This window comes from Triticum urartu, chromosome 6A, assembly GCF_056163025.1.
Source record: "Triticum urartu cultivar PI428250 chromosome 6A, HENAU_Tu73, whole genome shotgun sequence".
NCBI lineage: Eukaryota > Viridiplantae > Streptophyta > Magnoliopsida > Poales > Poaceae > Triticum > Triticum urartu.
In genome coordinates, this window is record NC_141878.1 from 27,570,233 (window position 1) to 27,590,544 (window position 20,312).

The 20,312-nt window shown below is 45.8% G+C and overlaps 1 protein-coding gene across 1 annotated transcript; it reads right to left on the reverse strand.

Moving 5' to 3' along the window:
• Positions 1-325: 325 nt before the first annotated feature.
• On the reverse strand, positions 326-1,408 carry LOC147963478 (uncharacterized). Its single transcript, XM_087529590.1, has one exon. The coding sequence runs from the start codon at positions 1,406-1,408 to the stop codon at positions 326-328; it is 1,083 nt and encodes a 360-aa protein (XP_087385716.1).
• Between the last annotated feature and the right edge of the window lie 18,904 nt (positions 1,409-20,312).

The window sequence follows — 20,312 nt, forward strand, 5'->3', positions numbered from 1 at the left end:
CCCGTAGATACCGTGTGTTTCATATAAGCCGTGATCTTTTTTGCGAAACTCGGCTTATAGATGACCATAAGCCGAGTTCCTCGTATTTACCGGGTGTTTTTTTCTTGAGACTCGGCTTAGAGGAGCGTAAGCCGGGAGCCCGAAAAAAACACTCGGCTTATAGGCTAACACACGGGAAACCTGAATTTTCCTGTAGTGTATGTTGGTATCATAGAGGACTACATTTATTGACATGCATGACACAAAGTAGCACATCACGGTATCATGATATGATACTCAAGTCTCTCTTTCATCATTGAATTCTATGCCATCTCATCAAAATTGCTTAGTTGGTATGCATGATACTAACTATGATACTCACATTGGGGGCAGCTTTAGTAATTAATCTGATCCGCCTCGACTCAAGGTGCAACATGAAGTCACCACTGTATGTAGACAAAACCACCACATTTAAGTCCTCGTCATACCCCACCATCCCTTCACTTATGAAGTCGTTGGACAACATCCCCTCCAATTGATTGATTTTCTGCAGAAGCACCCATCCGGCAACACCATCAGAGTTCAGGTTCCTCTCCCATATATGAATGCCCAGTTTTGACATAGCGGCAAGGCCAAGAACGCTGTCTTCATCTGTCCGTAAGAGCTGAAAGGACCAACGTTGGGCATCTACGGGCGTCTCGATGACAGCAAGAGTCTGCCTTTCAATATCAAATGCAGGGATTTGACCTCCATGGAGCAACCAGTAAACTGCACTCCTGATAAGGATGCTGGGCTTTAGCTTCATAACCATCCTTCTAGTCGACGCTGAGACAATATTCCCCCATACACCCGACACTGATTCGTAGGCACAAGCTAATGATATCTTCAGGTCTCTACGGGAGCAGATCATGACCAATTTGAAGGCCGGGTTCAAGAAGCAATCCTCCTGCAAATGCCCGTCTTGATCATCAACACACATCACCGTGGCGCTGCACCTACAGAAACTCTCCCTTTTTGCGTTGCGGAGTTCTGATGGAAAAGGCACGCGGTACTGCTGGCCGTTGAGGGGATCCCACACGAAGATCTCAAACAGAGACTCGCTGAGCATGACGGCGAGGACGTGGCGGCAGCAAAGGAACTCCCAATCCCCCGTCATCTCAGGCACAAAGAAGCGCTCGGCAGGGATGCGATCGGGCGGGTCCAGGACAGGAATGAAGAAGGGATATGGGGTAGACTCTTTGAAGAAGCCCAGCAGAGGAGGTTCCGGGTGGTGTCTGCTGAAACGGCTTAGGAAGCGGGGATCGGAGAGGATGCGGCGCCAGCGCGTGCATACGAGGGAGGCGCGGGAGAGGGTTGACGGCAGCGGAGGCAGCCGGAGGAGGATCTCCCGGAGGAGGTCCTCATCTTCCAGCGGCGCTGAAATTGACATGGTGCGGCGGCCGGAGTTTTCTTCTTTTTCCGCGGAATCCTGACACGGAACGACGCCCAGCACCACCCCTCCGGCTCCTGGTCCTGGGACCTGCTGCGGTCGGAGCGGAAGGTCGGCGGATTGGAAGCGTGGCGCGCGTGGCAAGGGATCGAGGTTGGAACTTATATATGAATATATCGGTAAGCTCGAGTACGGCGAGGAGGAGCCGGACGAGCAGGAGGACGAGGACGACGAGGAGGAGGAGGAGCCAGCGCCTGTTCTGGCAAGGAGACGCAAGAAGAAGAAGGGGGCGGACAGGACCGGCGAGCCGCGCATATGGTGGGCGTCCAAGGAGCAGGAATGTCTCGCCGAAGCATGCAAAGTCGTCTGCCTCGACCCGATCACCGGCACGAACCAGAGCATAGAGATGTATTGGGAGCACATCAAGGCCGAGTTCGATGAGCGCAAGCTCGTCGTCCCCTACTTCAAAGGCGTCCACATGCAGCACGGGTCGAAGGTAATGGCGAACCATTGGGGGCTCATCCAGTCGGTGTGCAACAAATGGCATGGAATAGTCGAGGAGACCGTGGCTCGCCCAGAGAGCGGCGCCAGTATTGAGGATCAGGTATGGCACCCTGGTCTCCCACTTCTTTTCGCCGTGCACGCTCGCCAACTGTTTGTTCCTCGGCGCAGCTGCTGCGCATGTTGGCCATGTATCGCCAGGACAACAGCGACCAAGAATTCTAGTACCTCCATCTCTTCAAGTGGATCAAGAAGTGCGAGAAGTGGGCGGATGTCCAGCGCACCCTTGCCAAGGCCAAGGAGACCTACAACCGGACGCGCCGACGCCGGGCGCGGGCGACGGGCGCCCCGAAGGCAACAAAGGGGCCAAGAAGGGGAAACACGCTGACTCGGCTACCACGCGAGTGCAGGAATCCATCGAGCATTGCCTCGCCGACGCACAGGCCCGGGCCGCCCCTGCGTGAAGAGAAGACCGAGGCGCAGTGTTCAGCGTTGATGACGAACAACGCCGTCAAGCTCGACCTACTCCGTACCAATGTCGCCGCGAAGAAGAGGAACACCGACCTGGCTTTCCTGCTATGTGGGGCGGACATGCTCCAGAGCAATGACGAGCAGGTCAAGGCGTGGTACTTGGCGGAGTGCATCCTCATCCTGAACCAGCTGTCATCGACGGCGCCGCCAACCCCCACGCCCACGCTGACGATGCCGCCAAGCCCGAGCGATGATGCCTCCACGACGCCCAGCAGCACAGAAGCCGTGCCGACGCCGCCTAGCACAGAAGCAGCTCCGACACCGCCAAGCCCGCGCACGCTGACTCCGCCAATGCCAGAGGCCGACCCCACCGTGTGATGTGTTGCCCACGCATCCTTCCATACTTTTTTGTACGCCGAAATTTTCATCCGATCGCCGAACTATGGCCGCTGATCATCGGACTTGTGGCGTTTTTTGTGAGCGGGAATGACCAAGTTTGAATTTGCCGCGACTTGGGGGGCGGCGCCTGGGGGCGTGGCTGGGAGCTAGGTTGCCCCCAGGGGCTAATCTAGCACCGGTTCGCCCCCAGGCATCTCTTTTTCGACACCCTGGTGGGCCGAACGACTGGAGATGGTCTTAGGACAATGTTATGCAAAAAGTTGTTGGCTGATCTATGCCTCGTTTGCCGCCCCATGCTTAGTACCAATCCCAGGTAACTTTCTATATTATGCTCCTATAAATACTTGAATTAGTACCGCACTAAAATTGAACTGTAATGTGGCCTTGATTTTCAGATTTAGAATTGTTTCTCCATTGGGCATGTACGACTAATATCCTAGTCACGTCATGAGGCTATCAGGGAAGATCGGAAGGCCCGTCCTAGGTCTTGTGTCCATAAGTCATATCTTCACTGAATCATTGATCAGTTTATTATCCATCAATTGATCTTGTACTATATTTCATCTAGGCATTCTATTGGATATAGTTATTAATTATGATATTTTTTTCAGTAAATTTTGAAGTTAGTTTTGGAATCATATGACTTTACTATTTTGCATTAATTCATGATATATTTATAAATAATGTGAAGTAACACTAAGTTATATAATTAAGTGAAAGTATATCTTACCTGTATGAAAATTTCAAGGGCCTAATTTGTATTTCGCACCGGGGCTTCAAATTTTTGGAGACAACCCTGGTTGTAAGAAGGTTGTCAAATTTCTTGTGCTACTAGTTACGAGGATTAAAGGTATGTTACCGTAGGAATTGATAGATAGATAAAATAAATAAAAGATTAAAGAAAGAAAAGTAATTGTAACAGTGCATTTATTAAAATAGAATAGACCTAGGGGGCATAGTTTCACTAGAGGCATCTCTCCAAGTAGATAAATGTGGTGTGGTGAACAAATTACAGTTGGGCACCGATTAAACTACAATATTTATACTTATGACTATGATGATTCATTACATAATATTGCATAGGCATTATATCCATGATATGTAGAAGCTTAATCCAACTACATGTACAAGTAATGCTCCATCTAAAGGCTGCTATCGGACATGCATCTCGAGGTATTAAGTTTGCCACAAAAAAAGCATTGCTATAAGGATGATGACATAATGTAGACATCAGAACTATCTGAAGGAAATATGCCCTAGAGGCAATAATAAAGTTGTTATTTATATTTCCTTATATCATGATAAATGTTTATTATTCATACTAGAATTGTATTAACCGGAAACTTGATACATGTGTGGATATATAGACAAAACAAAGTGTTCCTAGTATTCCTCTACTTGACTAGCTCGTTAATCAAAGATGGTTAAGTTTCCTAACCATAGACATGTGTTGTCATTTGTTGAACGGGATCACATCATTAGGAGAGTGATGTGATGAACAAGACCCATCCATTAAGCTTAGCATAATGATCGTTAAGTTTTATTGCTATTGCTTTCTTCATGACTTATACATATTCCTATGACTATGAGATTATGAAACTCCCGAATATCGGAGGAACACCTTATGTGCTATCAAACGTCACAACGTAACTGGGTGATTATAAAGATGCTCTACAGGTGTCTCCGATGGTGTTTGTTGGGTTGGCACATATCAAGATTAGGATTTGTCACTCCGAGTACCGGAGAGGTATCTCTGGGCCCTCTCGGTAATGCACATCACTATAAGCCTTGCAAGCAATGTGAGTAAAGAGTTAGTTACAGGATGATGCATTATGGAATGAGTAAAGAGACATGCCAGTAACGAGATTGAACTAGGTATGATGATACCGACGATCGAATGTTGGGCAAGTAACATACTGATGACAAAGGGAATAACGTGTGTGGTGCGGTGCCCCCCTCCACAGTTCAACACCTCAGTCATATTGTCGTAGAGCTTAGGTGAAGCCCTGCGCCGGTAACTTCATCATCACCGTCGCCACGCCTTCGTGCTAATGAAACTCTCCCTCATCCTCAACTGGATCAAGAGCTCGAGGGACGTCATCGTGCTGAACGTGTGCTGAACACGAAGGTGGCGTACGTTCGATACTTGGATCGGTTGGATCGTGAAGACGTTCGACTACATCAACCGCGTTACTAATGCTTCCATTTTCAGTGTATGAGGGTACGTGGACACACTCACCCGTCTCGTTGCTATGCATCTCCTAGATAGATCTTGCGTGATCGTAGGAAATTTTTGAATTACTACGTTCCCCAACACTATCATCCAAGTGTGATAAAGGAACCATCGTTTTATCCTTAGTAGAAACAATAGAATACATGTATTGTCCTTTTCTGTCACTGGGATATAAATCACTTCAAGATTGAATGCACTACCTTACACAACTCCCTTTGAAGAACTGCCAATCAATCTGGCCAAAGAAGATAAATAGATTGGAAAGCATACATAACTACTTCATTATGCAGCAAATAAACTTAGCCGTGTGCGGTGCCCCCCTCCATAGTTCAACACCTCAGTCACATCGTCGTAGAGCTTAGGTGAAGCCCTGCGCCGGTAACTTCATCATCACCATCGCCACGCCTTTGTGCTGATGAAACTCTCCCTCGTCCTCAACTGGATCAAGAGCTCGAGGGACATCATCGTGCTGAACGTGTGCTGAACACAAAGGTGGCGTACGTTCGGTACATGGATCGGTTGCATCGTGAAGACGTTCGACTACGTCAACCGCGTTACTAATGCTTCCGTTTTCGGTGTACGAGGGTACGTGGACACACTCTCCCGTCTCGTTGCTATGCATCTCCTAGATAGATCTTGCGTGATCGTAGGAAATTTTTGAATTACTACGTTCCCCAACACTATCATCCAAGTGTGATAAAGGAACCATCGTTTTATCCTTAGTAGAAACAATAGAATACATGTATTGTCCTTTTCTGTCACTGGGATATAAATCACTGCAAGATTGAATGCACTACCTTACACAACTCCCTTTGAAGAACTGCCAATCAATCTGGCCAAAGAAGATAAATAGATTGGAAAGCATACATAACTACTTCATTATGCAGCAAATAAACTTCAAAAGATTCAATATAATTCAGTGAACACCCTAATCATAAAGTGGCAATTCATCATATCTCATCAAACACAACCACCAATACCGATCATGTGAGGCAGCACAAGGAAACTTCGTATTGAATCACAAGGCAGAGAGGATGCCATATAGCTACTGCTATGGACCCTAAGGTCTTAAGTAAAATACTCAAACATGCACTACTAGGGAAAAGCCTATACACAGAATTTTACCTGTAGCGCTGTACAAAATCAAGCGCTGCTGCTACTTAGTAGCAGCGCGCGTAAATAAACCGCGCTACTGCTATGACTTTAGCAGTAGCGCATACTAGCGAAAAGCGCTGCTGCTACGTTTGAACTGGGCGCACATGGCTAGCCCAACCTAGCAATAGCGCGTATAATGGCCCAGCGCTACTGCTAATCTCCTTAGCTGCAGCGCGCTTACATGTAAAGCGCTGCTGCTAACGGAAATAAAATAAAGTGAAAAACAAGTAGAAAAGTAAATGAAAATGAAAGAAAAAGAAAAAGGAGAAAGGGAAAAAATAAAATGTAAAGAAAAATAAAAGAAAAAAGGGAAAAAAGGAGAAAGGAATAGCAGCAGCGGGTTTCAGTAAACGCGCTATAGCTAACTTAGCTATAGCACGTTTCCAGAAACGCGCTACCGTTACGTTTCACTTAAACAGCGGTTTCCCCCCACCCCGCCCCCAGCCACCAATTCTTCCACAAATCGTCCCTCGCCCTCGCCGCCGCCCGAGGCCGCCCTCAGCCTCACCGCCGCCGCCCCTCGGCCGCCGCGCGCTCTCCCCACGCTGCCCCCGACCCCAGATTCAACACCGGCCCCGTCCCCGACCTCAACGCCGCCCGGGACACCGCCCCCGACCCTGACCTCAACGCCGGCCCGGACGCCGCCCCCGCCCCCCCGACCTCACCGCCGCCCCGGATCCCCGACCACGACCTCGACGCCGCCTGCCCCTCCCTCGTCGCAGGCACCTGAGGTGAGCACGCCTGCTCCTCCCTCTCCCCTACCTCTGCCTAGGGTTTCTACCTCCATCAAATTAGTTAGGGTGGAAACGAATCGGATGCGGATGCGGCTCAAATGAGTTAGGGTTCATGTAAGGGTGGAAACGAATCAAATTTCTAAGATGAATAATAAAACGAGTAAAATTTGACCACTTATTTCACTTTATAGTTGGATAATTGGAAAATCTGCTACCACTTTCCACCCCTATAGGTTCATCAAATTAGATGGTAATTAGGGCAGTAGTTCTTAGGTACTAATTAGTTAGTAAGAACTAGGTACTAGAATATTTTTATTTATAGTAAGTTTATTTTTAGTAAGAACTAGTTGAATTAATAGAACTAGTTAGTAAGAACTTGTTGCTATTTTTTTAGTTAAAGCAATTTTCCCGCATCGACGTGGACGATGCCTATCCCGCATCCTCGTCGTCGAGTCGGCAGAGGACGACACCTGCTTGACCAGATGGGCCATGTCCGGGACTGGGCTCCACTGGGGTGGTACTGGGAGGCGCTACCTACCGGGGGGCGCAGGTTGGTGAGGAGCCAGCCTGTCGTTGACCCGAACCTTCTTTGGTGGCGGTCGCGTGGGCCAGTGACAGTCCAGAGGCTCGAGGACTCTGCGGAGGTGGTGCGTCACCGTGTCAGTGAGGAGGACGCGCACGTCCGTTGCTACTTGTTTGCGTTGGAGCACAGGTTCTCCAATACCTGGCAGGTTCACCAGGGATCTCACTGGAGCTATGATCCTGTGATGGTTCCTTCTCTGTGGGTGTCCACCGCCCGCGCCGATACCCGTCATTTGCTAGGGTTTTAGTTGTACTAGTGATGTTATATGTATGACACTATTCGGGATGTATTAGTGATAATATTCGACGATGTACGGACGCATGAGATGATTTACTTTTGCTCATTGAATGCATGCTAATTTGAGTCTTATAAGATATTTTGAAATGTATATCTTGTGTTGCTCAATATCCAAGTGGCCGGTCATGTTTGCAGGTTACACCTCCGAGTGGCCTATGTTTTGCCGGAGTGTTGATTCATTTCCGTTCCGGCAAATTTCAGGCGCTCGATATATCCTATTTTAGCAAAGGTCATGCCGGATTTTTCCGTGAATTTTGGCATGAGTTTTGCCAGAATATGTAGGAAATATCGAGTGCCCCGGATTCGTGTGTTGAGTATCCTGGTAGTTGTCTTCTATCGATTTTCAATTAATGTTTTAACTATGAACATAGGAAATGTCTGACGACAAAAAGGATTTCGGTATTTGCAAATATTGTGAAGACGAGCGCGGCCTGTGCGACGGAATCTTCCTAGATGATGATAGGCGCTTCAGCATCAAGCTGGACGAGAACTTCGAAGTGGATACAGTAAGTCACAACGACAAGTCTTTTTCGTAATTAAGCATGACATCTTCTTCATTTGCTTGAACTTATATTTTTTTTACTATTCTACTAGTGTATCCCCTGCCATGCAAGAGTTTTTGTATTGGATAAGATAGGTTTCAGTCATTCTATGGAGGTAAAGAAAGTTTATTTGAAGACCGAGCATGGTTATATTTTCCACGCAAAATTATACAATTCAGACGACTACACCTATTTTGGATGCAAAACATGGCGAGCACTATGCAAGACTTATGCATTTCAGCCTGATATGGTTATCACCTTTGATATTCGTCCGGAAGATGATATGGAAGGTAATACCGACATCTGGGTCGATGTGCAGACACCTCCAGTTACACCAAAATGTAAGTTTCTCAACCATATTTATGTCTTTGATATTGTTTATTCAAAAATAGTTGACAACTAATTTGTATTGTCAGCTTATTTCGGTACAAGCAAACATGTCCAGCGCTTGGTAGACAGGACCTACTACTGTCCCGGGGCTGAACTAAACTGCGAGGAGCTAAGTCATTATGTTTCATGGCTTGAGGATCTTGATACCTTCAAGACAAATTTTCTTGCTAGACTTAGAAATCTTAGTACTGAAAACGTGCGACCAATAGTGTTCGTCATGAACTACGGTCACATCTATTTAGGAAGGATGGTAAGATTTTTACTATTTGTCCTCAGTGCATCTTTTCCATACATTATTTGTGAAGCTAAACTTCATTGCTAAGTATGTGACCATACGATGTTCTTCAACAGGGACTCCCGATGAATGTTGTGCCTTATGGGATCGAGACTAAAGGTACCATGAGTATTATTAGCTTACGGCCAAGATATCCTACATGTTACTTTAGTGCATTCAAGATCAGCGATGAATGCTTAATAGTGCAAGACTGGACCACATATGTGATGGGGGAGCGCAGACAAGTACCAGGGGGCAGCAAACAGATGTGCTACCCAAAATTAGGAGACAGGTTCATCTGCATGCTCCAACTTGATCAAGGAGGAGAGCTACACATGTTTTATGTTGTTTTACCTAAGAGAGAGCAGCAGGAGTGATTAGCTAGAAATGAGTTTGAGGATGATGATGTGCTACACTATTACTATGATGATAAAATAGCTAGTGTTGGTGGTAATGACTGATGATTATTATTAGCTAGTGTTAGTGGTGATTAAATAAATATTGTTGGTGCTAATGATTATGATGATGATTAAATAGCTTGTGCTGGCGGATTAGATTCAAGTGGAGGCAACATGTGGTGCACAACAAAAGTACTACTAGTCCAAACTAGATCAAGTTTGAATTAGTAGTATACTTTTGACATGCACCACATATTGCCTCCACTTGAACCTAATCCACCATCATTTGACACACTGTTATGGACATAATGATGTAAACCTCATAACTGGTATTATACCAATATTTGTATGATGGCGCATAAATGCACTAAAAATAAAAAATAAAAAAACAATACTAGTAGCGATGGAAAGAAAACACGCTGCCTGTAGTTACATTAGCAGCAGCGTGGGAGTGAACAAGTGCTGCAGCTATTTGTCCTAGCAGTAGCGCGTGCGGCACGCGTTACTGCTAAGCAATAGCTATAGCGCCTTATTAGTAGCGCGCCTACCCGCGCTACTAGTGAGCACAAAACCAGCGCTACTGCTAGGGTTTTCCCTAGTAGTGAAGAGACATCATAGATCGCACCATATCCAGTAAAGTAGAAGATGTAGGAACCAATATGAGCATCCAGGTTCCGCTATTGGTTATTGACCGGAGATGTGTCTCGGTCATGTCTACATAGTTCTCGAACCCGTAGGATCCGCACACTTAAAGTTCGATGACGATTTGTATTATGAGTTATGTGATTTGATGACCGAAGTTTTTTCAGAGTCCCGGATGAGATACAGACATGACGAGGAGTCTCGAAATGGTCGAGAGGTAAAGATTCATATATTGGAAGGTTGCATTTGGACATCAGAATGGTTTCGAGTGGTTCGGGCATTTTTCCGGAGTATCGGGAGGTTATCGGAACCACCCGAGAGAAGTATTGGGCCTATTGGACCTTATTGCAGGAGAGGAGAAAGGCCACATGAGAGGGGCGCCCCCCTTGCCCAAACCGAATTGGACTAGGGGAAGGGGCCGACCCCCCTCTTTCCTTCTCCCTCTCTCTCCCTTCCCCTTTTCCCTCTCCAGTGGAAGGAAGGAGGGGGGGGGGGTGAATCCTACTTGGACTAGGCGTCCAAGTAGGACACCCCCCTTATGGCGCGCCCCCTTAGGCCGGCCACCTCCTCCTCCCCCTTTATATACGGAGGCGGGGGGGAGGGGGGGCACCCCAAAGGCACAACAGACAATCTCTTAGCCGTGTGCGGTGCCCCCCTCCATAGTTCAACACCTCAGTCACATCGTCGTAGAGCTTAGGTGAAGCCCTGCGCCGGTAACTTCATCATCACCATCGCCACGCCTTTGTGCTGATGAAACTCTCCCTCGTCCTCAACTGGATCAAGAGCTCGAGGGACATCATCGTGCTGAACGTGTGCTGAACACAAAGGTGGCGTACGTTCGGTACATGGATCGGTTGCATCGTGAAGACGTTCGACTACGTCAACCGCGTTACTAATGCTTCCGTTTTCGGTGTACGAGGGTACGTGGACACACTCTCCCGTCTCGTTGCTATGCATCTCCTAGATAGATCTTGCGTGATCGTAGGAAATTTTTGAATTACTACGTTCCCCAACACTATCATCCAAGTGTGATAAAGGAACCATCGTTTTATCCTTAGTAGAAACAATAGAATACATGTATTGTCCTTTTCTGTCACTGGGATATAAATCACTGCAAGATTGAATGCACTACCTTACACAACTCCCTTTGAAGAACTGCCAATCAATCTGGCCAAAGAAGATAAATAGATTGGAAAGCATACATAACTACTTCATTATGCAGCAAATAACTTCAAAAGATTCAATATAATTCAGTGAACACTCTAATCATAAAGTGGCAATTCATCATATCATCAAACACAACCACCGATCCGGACCATGTGAGGCAGCACAAGGAAACTTTGTATTGAATCACAAGGCAGAGAGGATGCCATATAGCTACTGCTATGGACCCTAAGGTCTTAAGTAAAATATGTATTCGGGGGCACCACTTGTTTGTCTTCGGGGGCACCACTTGTTTGTCTTCCACGAGTGTTGGGCAAAAAATATGCCCACCACAACCTTAATTATATTGGTAACCATGCCCAATATTCCAAAATTTCAAAATGTTAGCTATGGCGGGCAATAGGAGATTCCCGCCAAAGATATCTTCTGTCCAAAAAAAATCCTAAAAACCATATTTACTGAACATAAAATACTCTCAAATTTGGTCCTGCGGCTTTGAATATTGTGTGTTAATCATAGAAAAGTTTGAAGTCCAAAGGATATTAAAAGTGGACTTGAGTGAGAAAGGCAGCAGTTTACATCTGAAACACTTACACTTCATTTGAGAGTGTTCGGTTTGTACATGAGGAGCAACAATTTTTTACCATAACACTCTCAATTTTTTATCACATCCTAAAACGGTGCAACGAAGACACCATGCCAAGTTGCATCCCTTTTGGAGCTCATTTGCATGCTATTTCATATCGAAGGGCGTTTTGCTCATTTTAAGTGGCCGAAAATCACCTAGTGCAGAGTTTCCTTTTTCTTAGTTCTCAATGCTGTCAACATATCCAGGCTACCTATGCACAGTTTCCTTTTTCATAGTTATTTTTCCACAGTGTACTTTATTTTTTGGATCGTAGAAGTCTCCTTGGCCATGTTCGGTTTCAGGGGTTTGTTCCCAACAGGATCTTGATCGCCATGGGGTTCGAGTGGAACTCCATTTGTCACTCTAATCCATGTCATGGTTTGTCTCATATTCTTCTTAATTGATATCTACTTTAATGTTGTTTACTTGTCCAGGATTGAACAGAATTTGCACGGGGGAATTCAGTTTAAACATTGCAGTGGGTAAACATTCATCCCCAAATTGTATAGGGATTAGATAAAAATATTCATGGAATATAGTGTAAAAATGGCACATCCACTGTTGTAATTTCATAGTTGAAGTAGAAAAAATAAATATTCATAGATACAAAAAAAAGTGTGATGACATCTTGCTGAATACATAATAGCATCTAAGAAAACTGAGACATCCATTAAGCTCGAATAAGTAAAACATCCGCGGCCATAACTGAATTGTTATGAAGTAGGCGCACATACAGCATATGTAACACCCTCGATGCGACTATAGCTCCTACGTGTCGAGGCACGACTTAGAGACATAATCGCATTGAAGGCATATGTCGCAAGTGAGGTAATCTTCACACAACCCATGTAATACATAAGGAAAAGGGATACATAGTTGGCTTACAATCGCCACTTCACACAATTACAGGAATAAACATTACATCAATCAAATACACTCATGGTCCGACTACGGAACCAAAATAAAAGAAGAACCCAAAATGCGACAAAGGTCCCCGATCGACCCGAACTGGGCTCCACTACTGATCAACTAAAACGAAACAATCACAAAGGACAAGGTCTTCATCAAGCTCCTCCTGAGCTTGGTTGCGTCATCTGCACGGACTCATCGGCACCTGCAAGCTGGTTTTGGAAGTATCTGTGAGCCACAGGGACTCAGCAATCTCGCACCCTCGCGATCAAGACTATTTAAGCTTATGGGTAAGGTAAGGGTATGAGGTGGAGCTGCAGCAAGCGACTAGCATATATGGTGGCTTATATGGTGGCTAACATACGTAAATGAGAGCGAGAAGAGAAGGCAAAGCACGGTCGATAAAAGTATGATCAAGAAGTGATCCTGGACTACCTACGGCAAGCATAACTCCAACAACCGTGTTCACTTCCCGGACTCCGCCGGAAAAAGACCATCACGGTTACACACGCGGTTGATTCATTTTAATTAAGGTCAAGTTTAGGTTTTCTACAACCGGACGTTAACAAATTCCCATCTGCCCATAACCGCGGGCACGGCTTTTGAAAGTTCAAATCCCTGCAGGGGTGTCCCAACTTAGCCCATGACAAGCTCTCACGGTCAACGAAGGAATAGACCTCCACCCGAGACGTTCCGATCAGACTCGGTATCCCGGTACAACAAGACATTTCGACAGGGTAAAACTAAACCAGCAACACCGCCCGAATGTGCCAACAAATCCCGATAGGAGCTGCACATATCTCTTTCTCAGGGCACACTCAGATTGTCCTAGGTACGGGTAGGCCAGCCCAGAGTTGCCCCTGGTGGTCACCGGTAGCTAACAGTTTGGACCAACACTCAGAGGAGCACTGGCCCGGGGGGGTAAAATAATGATGACCCTTGGGCGCGCGACCCCCAAGGGAAAAGAAAAGGCTAGGTGGCAAATGGTAAAACCAATGTTGGGCATTGCTGGAAAAGCTTTACTTAAGGCGAACTGTCAAGGGGTTCCCATAATAGCCCAACCACGTAAGGAACGCAAAATCCGGGAACATAACACCGATATGACGGAAAACTAGGGCGGCAAGAGTGGAACAAAACACCAGGCATAAGGCCGAGCCTTCCACCCTTTACCAAGTATATAGATGCATTAATTAAATAAGATATATTGTGATATCCCAACAAGTAAACAAATATGTTCCAACAAGGAACGGCCTCCAATCTTCACCTGCAACTAGCAACGCTATAAGAGGGGCTGAGCAAAGCGGTAACATAGCCAAACAACGGTTTGCTAGGACATGGTGGGTTAGAGGTTTGACAAGCAAAAGGTAGGCATCGTAGCATTGGCATAGCAAAAGAGCGAGCATCTAGCAAAGCAAAGATAGTAGTGATTTCGAGGGTATGATCATCTTGCCTGAGATCCCGCAAGGAGGAAGAACGAGTCCATGAAGAAGACAAACGGACGTAGTCGAACGGTTCCTCACAAACGCGACGCTATCGGAACCAACCCGAAGAAGCAACACTGGAAAAGAGCAAACAACCTAGTAAACAACCACCACATAATCATGGCATGATGCGCAAACAAGTATGATGCATGTCCGGTTTAAAGAGGCATGGCATGGCAAAGAGCACAAACAATCCTACACATTAAGTGGAGCTCAATATGCAACGGGTTGTATATTGACGGAACACCACATCAATTATTTAGTTCTCTCTCGTTTATGTACCCAACAATATTAAATGTTGTTAAGCATGTCAAGAGGTGAAACATAAAGGGATTGTCTATCTAAACAATATAAATGGGGCCGGATATAGCAAACAACAAATCCGGTAAATCCCCATATGCATTAGTAAATTAATGCAAACAACAATTTAAATATTTTTAATTGTTGTTATCATGATGCAGATGACATGAACAAGTTTATGCAATTTTTATTAAAACTTGACAAGAGCATTAATATGAAGCATTTGACATCGTGGTGGAAAGGAAAAGGGTGCCACGGCGACGAATCCGAAAATGATGCCACGACAACATATCGGTTCTCCGGTAGCCCACGGGGATAACGGTGCAAAAGGAAGTGACGGGAGCGTGTCATGCAAGGATGGTGGGGTGCTCCTGATTACGGGGTTCCCACATGTCGGTGGCAAGGCAAAAGAGGGGCAACGTGCACCGAACAACTCCTACACGGAGCAAACACGAGCATTTCAAACATCGCAAGCATTCGTTCACGGACGTCGTCTCGGGGTTATACCTTCGAAGCGTGCGTTATCGGAGCGGTTCGAGTTTGATGAGGTGTAGGGGAAGTAGACGTTCTCGGGACGTTCGGTAGTGGAAGTAGAGGCACACGACGTCTTGTCGAAAATCACGGTGGCGGTAGTAGTCACACGTTGTAGTCGAACTTGATGAAACCAAAGTCCACGAGGGTAGTCGTGGTACTCGTCGCGTTCTGAAACTGAAGTGGTACTTGACAATATCCGGGACGGTCTTGACGTTTTGGTGCGGTGTAGTGGTACATGTCAACGGTTATCGTGGTACTTCGTTCCGGTCCTGTAGTCGTACTAGGCATCGGTGGACCTTCGAGGGACTTGCGTATCCGAAGGGGTACTTGGCGATCGACGGACATTGTGGTACTTGTCGGCCCGGGTCTTGACGTATCCGTGTTCTCTCAAAGCAGTTGTACAGTGCAGTGGCCTGGAGCGGCACCGATCCAGTCAACGCAGCGGTTCTCCTCCCGTTCGAAGTACAGGAGGCCGTCCATGGAGGTTGAGGCCGCGATGTCGGCTGACGAACTGCAGGAGGCGACACCTCGACTCCTGCAGCAAAACGACGGCGAGGCGGAGAAGGGCCGGCAGGCAGTAGAGGTCACGGGGAACGCAGGGGCCGCCGGCGAGCTCGCTCGGGGAGCTCCTCGGGCGCATCTGATCGAGGTCGAAGCTGACGCGCCGAGGGGCATCGGGCTTCACAGGTGGAGCTGAGGTCGTGACGCAGCGATGGTCGTCTGAAGCGGGGACGCGAGGTCCTGCCGGCGGGATACGGCTGGGAATGGGCGGGGCGGCATAGGAGCTTGGGCGCCGGACCGCTTTTGTTGGTGACGCCGAAAGAGCAGGCAAGGCAGGGAGACGGCACGGTGCTCGCCGAAGGGAGTAGCAAGGCAGCGCCATGGAGGGGCACGGCTGGCCAGGAGCAAGAGATGGGGAGCTAGCGAGGAGGCTAGGCTAAGCGAGGGCGCTCGCTGGCGGCGTGAGGGAGGAGAACAAGAGAGAGAGAGAGGGCGGCGCAAGGGGAGGCAAGTGAGGTGCGAGGGGGAGAAGTGGGGATCGAGCAGAGGAGCCTGCGAGCGTTGGTGATGGGGATCGGGCTCCTCCCTGGCCCAATGCGTGCGTTGAGCGTGTGTCGGCGCGCGTAGGGAAACAAGGGAGAGATGAGATCGGGAGAGGGTAGCGAGGGAGAGGCTGGGCCTAGGGTTAGGTTAGGGAGTGGGCCTTGGAGCCGGCTAGGTTAGATGCAGCTGGGCCCAAATGGCCTGCTGGGCTCCCTTCTCTCCCTCTCTTGATTCTACTCTTAACAAAAACAGAGACAAAAAAATAGGAGAAAGGAAAAGAGAGAAGAGAAGGTTAGAGGAAGAATTTGGGCACGGGGATAATTTTCACGGACTTAGAAAAATGTGCACGGTCCGGGAAAATAGAAAAAGGTCAAGTTGAAAGATTAAATTCAAATTCCTTTGAATTTAATTCAAAAGGTTTGAACTAGGATAGGTTTTTCGAAGTGCCCAAAAATGTTGAGAAATTAGGTGGAGCTCCGGAAAATGATGAAAGGTCAAGTGGCAAAGTTAGAGGCCAAGAGTTGAAATAATAAAAGGCATTGGGATTTTTGCAAGTGTGTTAAGGTAATTCCACATAATTGGAATAATTACTATAGCTCTCTAAATATCGAGAGGATAAGTTGTAAAGAGAATCACCATGTGAAATCCCTTGATTTAAATGGATCAAAGATCCATACCATTTGTTTAGCTGAGTTTTAAAACGGGTTGCATGATGACATGATGCAATGCACATGATGCAAAGATGAAAAGTAGTGGACCAAACAAAACACACGACGAAAACCCGGAAACCCTGGAAGGCAACTGAAGCTCCGGTCTTGGGGCGTTACAACACTCCACCACTACGAGAGGATCTCGTCCCGAGATCTAGAATGGCACCGGAGGGACAACGGAAGAGAAAAGAGGAGAGGTAAAACTAAGTTGCTTCTTTGACAAACGAGTAAGACCAAAGAACCTTGAAAAGGTTAAGCCATCTCGAGAAAAGAAAACAACAGAGATAAATCAAGTTGAAAATACTCTGTAAGCAAAGAGGAACAAGGAAGAACAACTTGGGGCAGCACTCCGGTTGAAAAGAAAATAATTGAATGAGAACTTGATAAGATGACAGGATACTTGATGACATTACAAAACACTGCCTCCGGAACTATTTCAGACGGCACTCCGGTTTAGAAGAGATGGAAAACTTGATAAAATGAAAGAGCTTGAGCAAAAGGACACAAAACTCCGGTTAAAAAGGATAAGCACGAACAAAACATGGTCCTGACAAAACAAGATGGGTTTAAGGGAGCAACACCACAAAGCCTCCGGAACAAAAGTGAGAATGGAAAATCAACAACGAAAAGAATAAGGTTGATGTGGTCTTATGGAGTACATCTCCATGTTATGAGGTGACAGCCTGCCACTCACAGAAAAAGAATTGGATTGGTATCAACTAGGAGACTTTAAACTTATTCACCGGAAGGATAAAAGAAGAACTTGGGTCATATATAAGCACCGTAATAGTAACAATCCTTAGGGAAGGCTTTAGGTGAAATATAACCCAAGATAGCTCCAACGACGAGATTGATGGATTTAAAATACCTCATTCATAACAACATGTGAATCATGAAACATGAACCCAAATTATCAAGAATGACATAATACCACCTCCAATAATATGGTAGAAGGAATTGCACTCCGGATTGCAAGATGAAGAATGCTTGAGCTCATCTGAAAAGAATCTTGATGAACACTCCGAGAAGGGATTAAATCCTTGATGAATCCATCATGTAGAACCTTCATGAAGAACTCCGGTAATAAAAGAATGATCCAAAATAATGGAATGATGAAAACAATAAGATTTAAGCCTCGCAATGATTTAGATAGAGAACTCCGTGATAATATAATTGAAAGAGGTTGGAACTCCGGGCAAAAGAGAAGATGAAACAAATGGAACCGAGCGTTTGAAGGGCCTCCGGAATAAAGAATTAATCATTTGGATGAAACAAAGAAAAGAATTACATTATGCTTATCCTTCACCAATTTAATTGATGACAATCAACGGATTCGACATAGTACTTATTCTCGTATCAAGGATTAAGAGAGATATAGCGCCAACTTGAGAAGGTCTTCCAAGAACCACCGGTAGAATTTGAAAAGCACGAATGCATAGATATGATACACGAAGGAAGAAAACTCTTGAACGAACCACCGTAAGAATTAAAATGATCGAAGTAGGGGTGAATCACCGGTAAGAATTAGCAAATGAACGAAAGTGCTTGAGACCAACTAGATACATGAGAACGAAGGGATCACGAACTGAATAGAGAATATTTGAATGATGCACCGGTAAGATTTGGAGAAAGATAAGTGAAAACTGGAATGGATAAATCTTATTTGATGAACTCTGGATAATCAAACTGAGAAGACTCTTGAATTGCTCCGGATAGATGAAAAGAATTATCACAATCAAAACAATTACGAGAGGATGGCAACAAGCTAGAATCACGAATCTTGAAGAGAATGGAGCAAGATTAAAGATAAACTCTTCTTCGGTCTTCCAATGTTGAGAATGACGATGAGAAACACCACCAAGAATTATTTAGACACTCCGGAAGAATCAAAACGAAGAGGTTGAGGCAACGATGGAAACAATTTGAAAGATCTTGGAGAAATACATTTGACTGATGATAACTCATTCTTACGACAAACTTTGAAAAGAAATTTGAGGATAGCTCCGGGAAAATAAGAAGAGTCAGGTAAGATCCTGGAAAAAGACCTGGGGATTAGGGCCCACTCAAAAGATACACCGGAAATGATTTAAGAGAGAAAGCACTGGTTGAATTAAATGGCTTGAATGAGATAAAGCATCCTCAAAATAGGATTAACGGATCTTGAATGACAAGACGATCCTTCTGAGATATCTTCAGCACTCCGGAACAATTGAATAGCGAGAGGTGAATGATTAAGATTTGCACCAGCATGAGAAAACATTGAAACGAGGAAAATGATATGATCAAAAAAGCTTGACTTGAAACCACCGGGGAAGAAAATGAGTGACGAACTTGAAACTCCGTAAGCATCTTCATGACAATCACCGGATACAAACATGAAGGAAAAAAATGGAGAGACTTCCATCAATAAAATGATACTTGATTGAGAAATCTGAGTCCTTAAAGAAAAAGGGTGGGTGGGCGGGAAAACAAATGCAACTTGAGATGGATGAAATGAACACCGTAGAGAAAGCTGAGATTGAAACTTGCGGATGTTGCAATGATCGGATCCACTTGAAGAGAAACACGTCGGTTGAAAAGGATTGACAGCACAAACTCGATGATCGAGAAGGATTGGTATTCACATCGAAGTATGAGAACACCGCTTAGACAAGGGATGGAATCAACATTTGACATTGAAGCAACTCGAATACCACAACTCAAAACAAAAACAAAGGATTGGCTTGCAAAATAAGCCGGAACAAACATATGATAGAGATTTCGTCCGAAGTTTTCGTGGTGGGGCCTACACGGGCTCGATCGTACAACACCATCATGTACAAGGAAGTGCACATGACATACGAAGCGTCCCCGAGTCGGCATAGCCAAGGACTCTTTAAGACACAACGAGACCACTGTAAAACCGACCGTGAATAGGTGGACCACTAGACGTCGAACCCCAATTTCATATCATACATCCGTCGGAAAGATATCCTAATAGCTACTTGAATTCCCATTTATAAACTCCCGAAACTTTCCGGTTATGCAATCAGGTGTTGGGGATACAGGGGAAGCATAATATCTCACCCAATTCTAGCAAATCCTACATCCAGCTGTATCCATCCTTCAACACATAACCAAGAAACCTTCGGAAATCGTCTACCTCAACCTTCGAAAAGCATCCGTTATACAAGTTATGGCAATACTCCCGAACTCCCGCCCCAGTACTGGGTGGCGTCGAGGTTATCTCACCAACGAACTGCATAAAAGAGATTTTCGATGTCGGCGTACTAATCTCAGGTATTCCAGAATTGCTACGATAAAATTATGACGACAACACCTCAGAGCTCAACTCCCCGGGACACTTCCCCAAAACCCCTGACAGGAGGCACCAAGACAATGTTCTCATCATAAAACCATCGAAACAATTCCAAGATACCCGCGTGATCCTAAAAATTTTTTTTAGTGAAATTTGAGAAGAGAAGAGTCAAAACTCTACGTCAGGATGCCTTACCAGAGCGATGAAGGGACTGGGA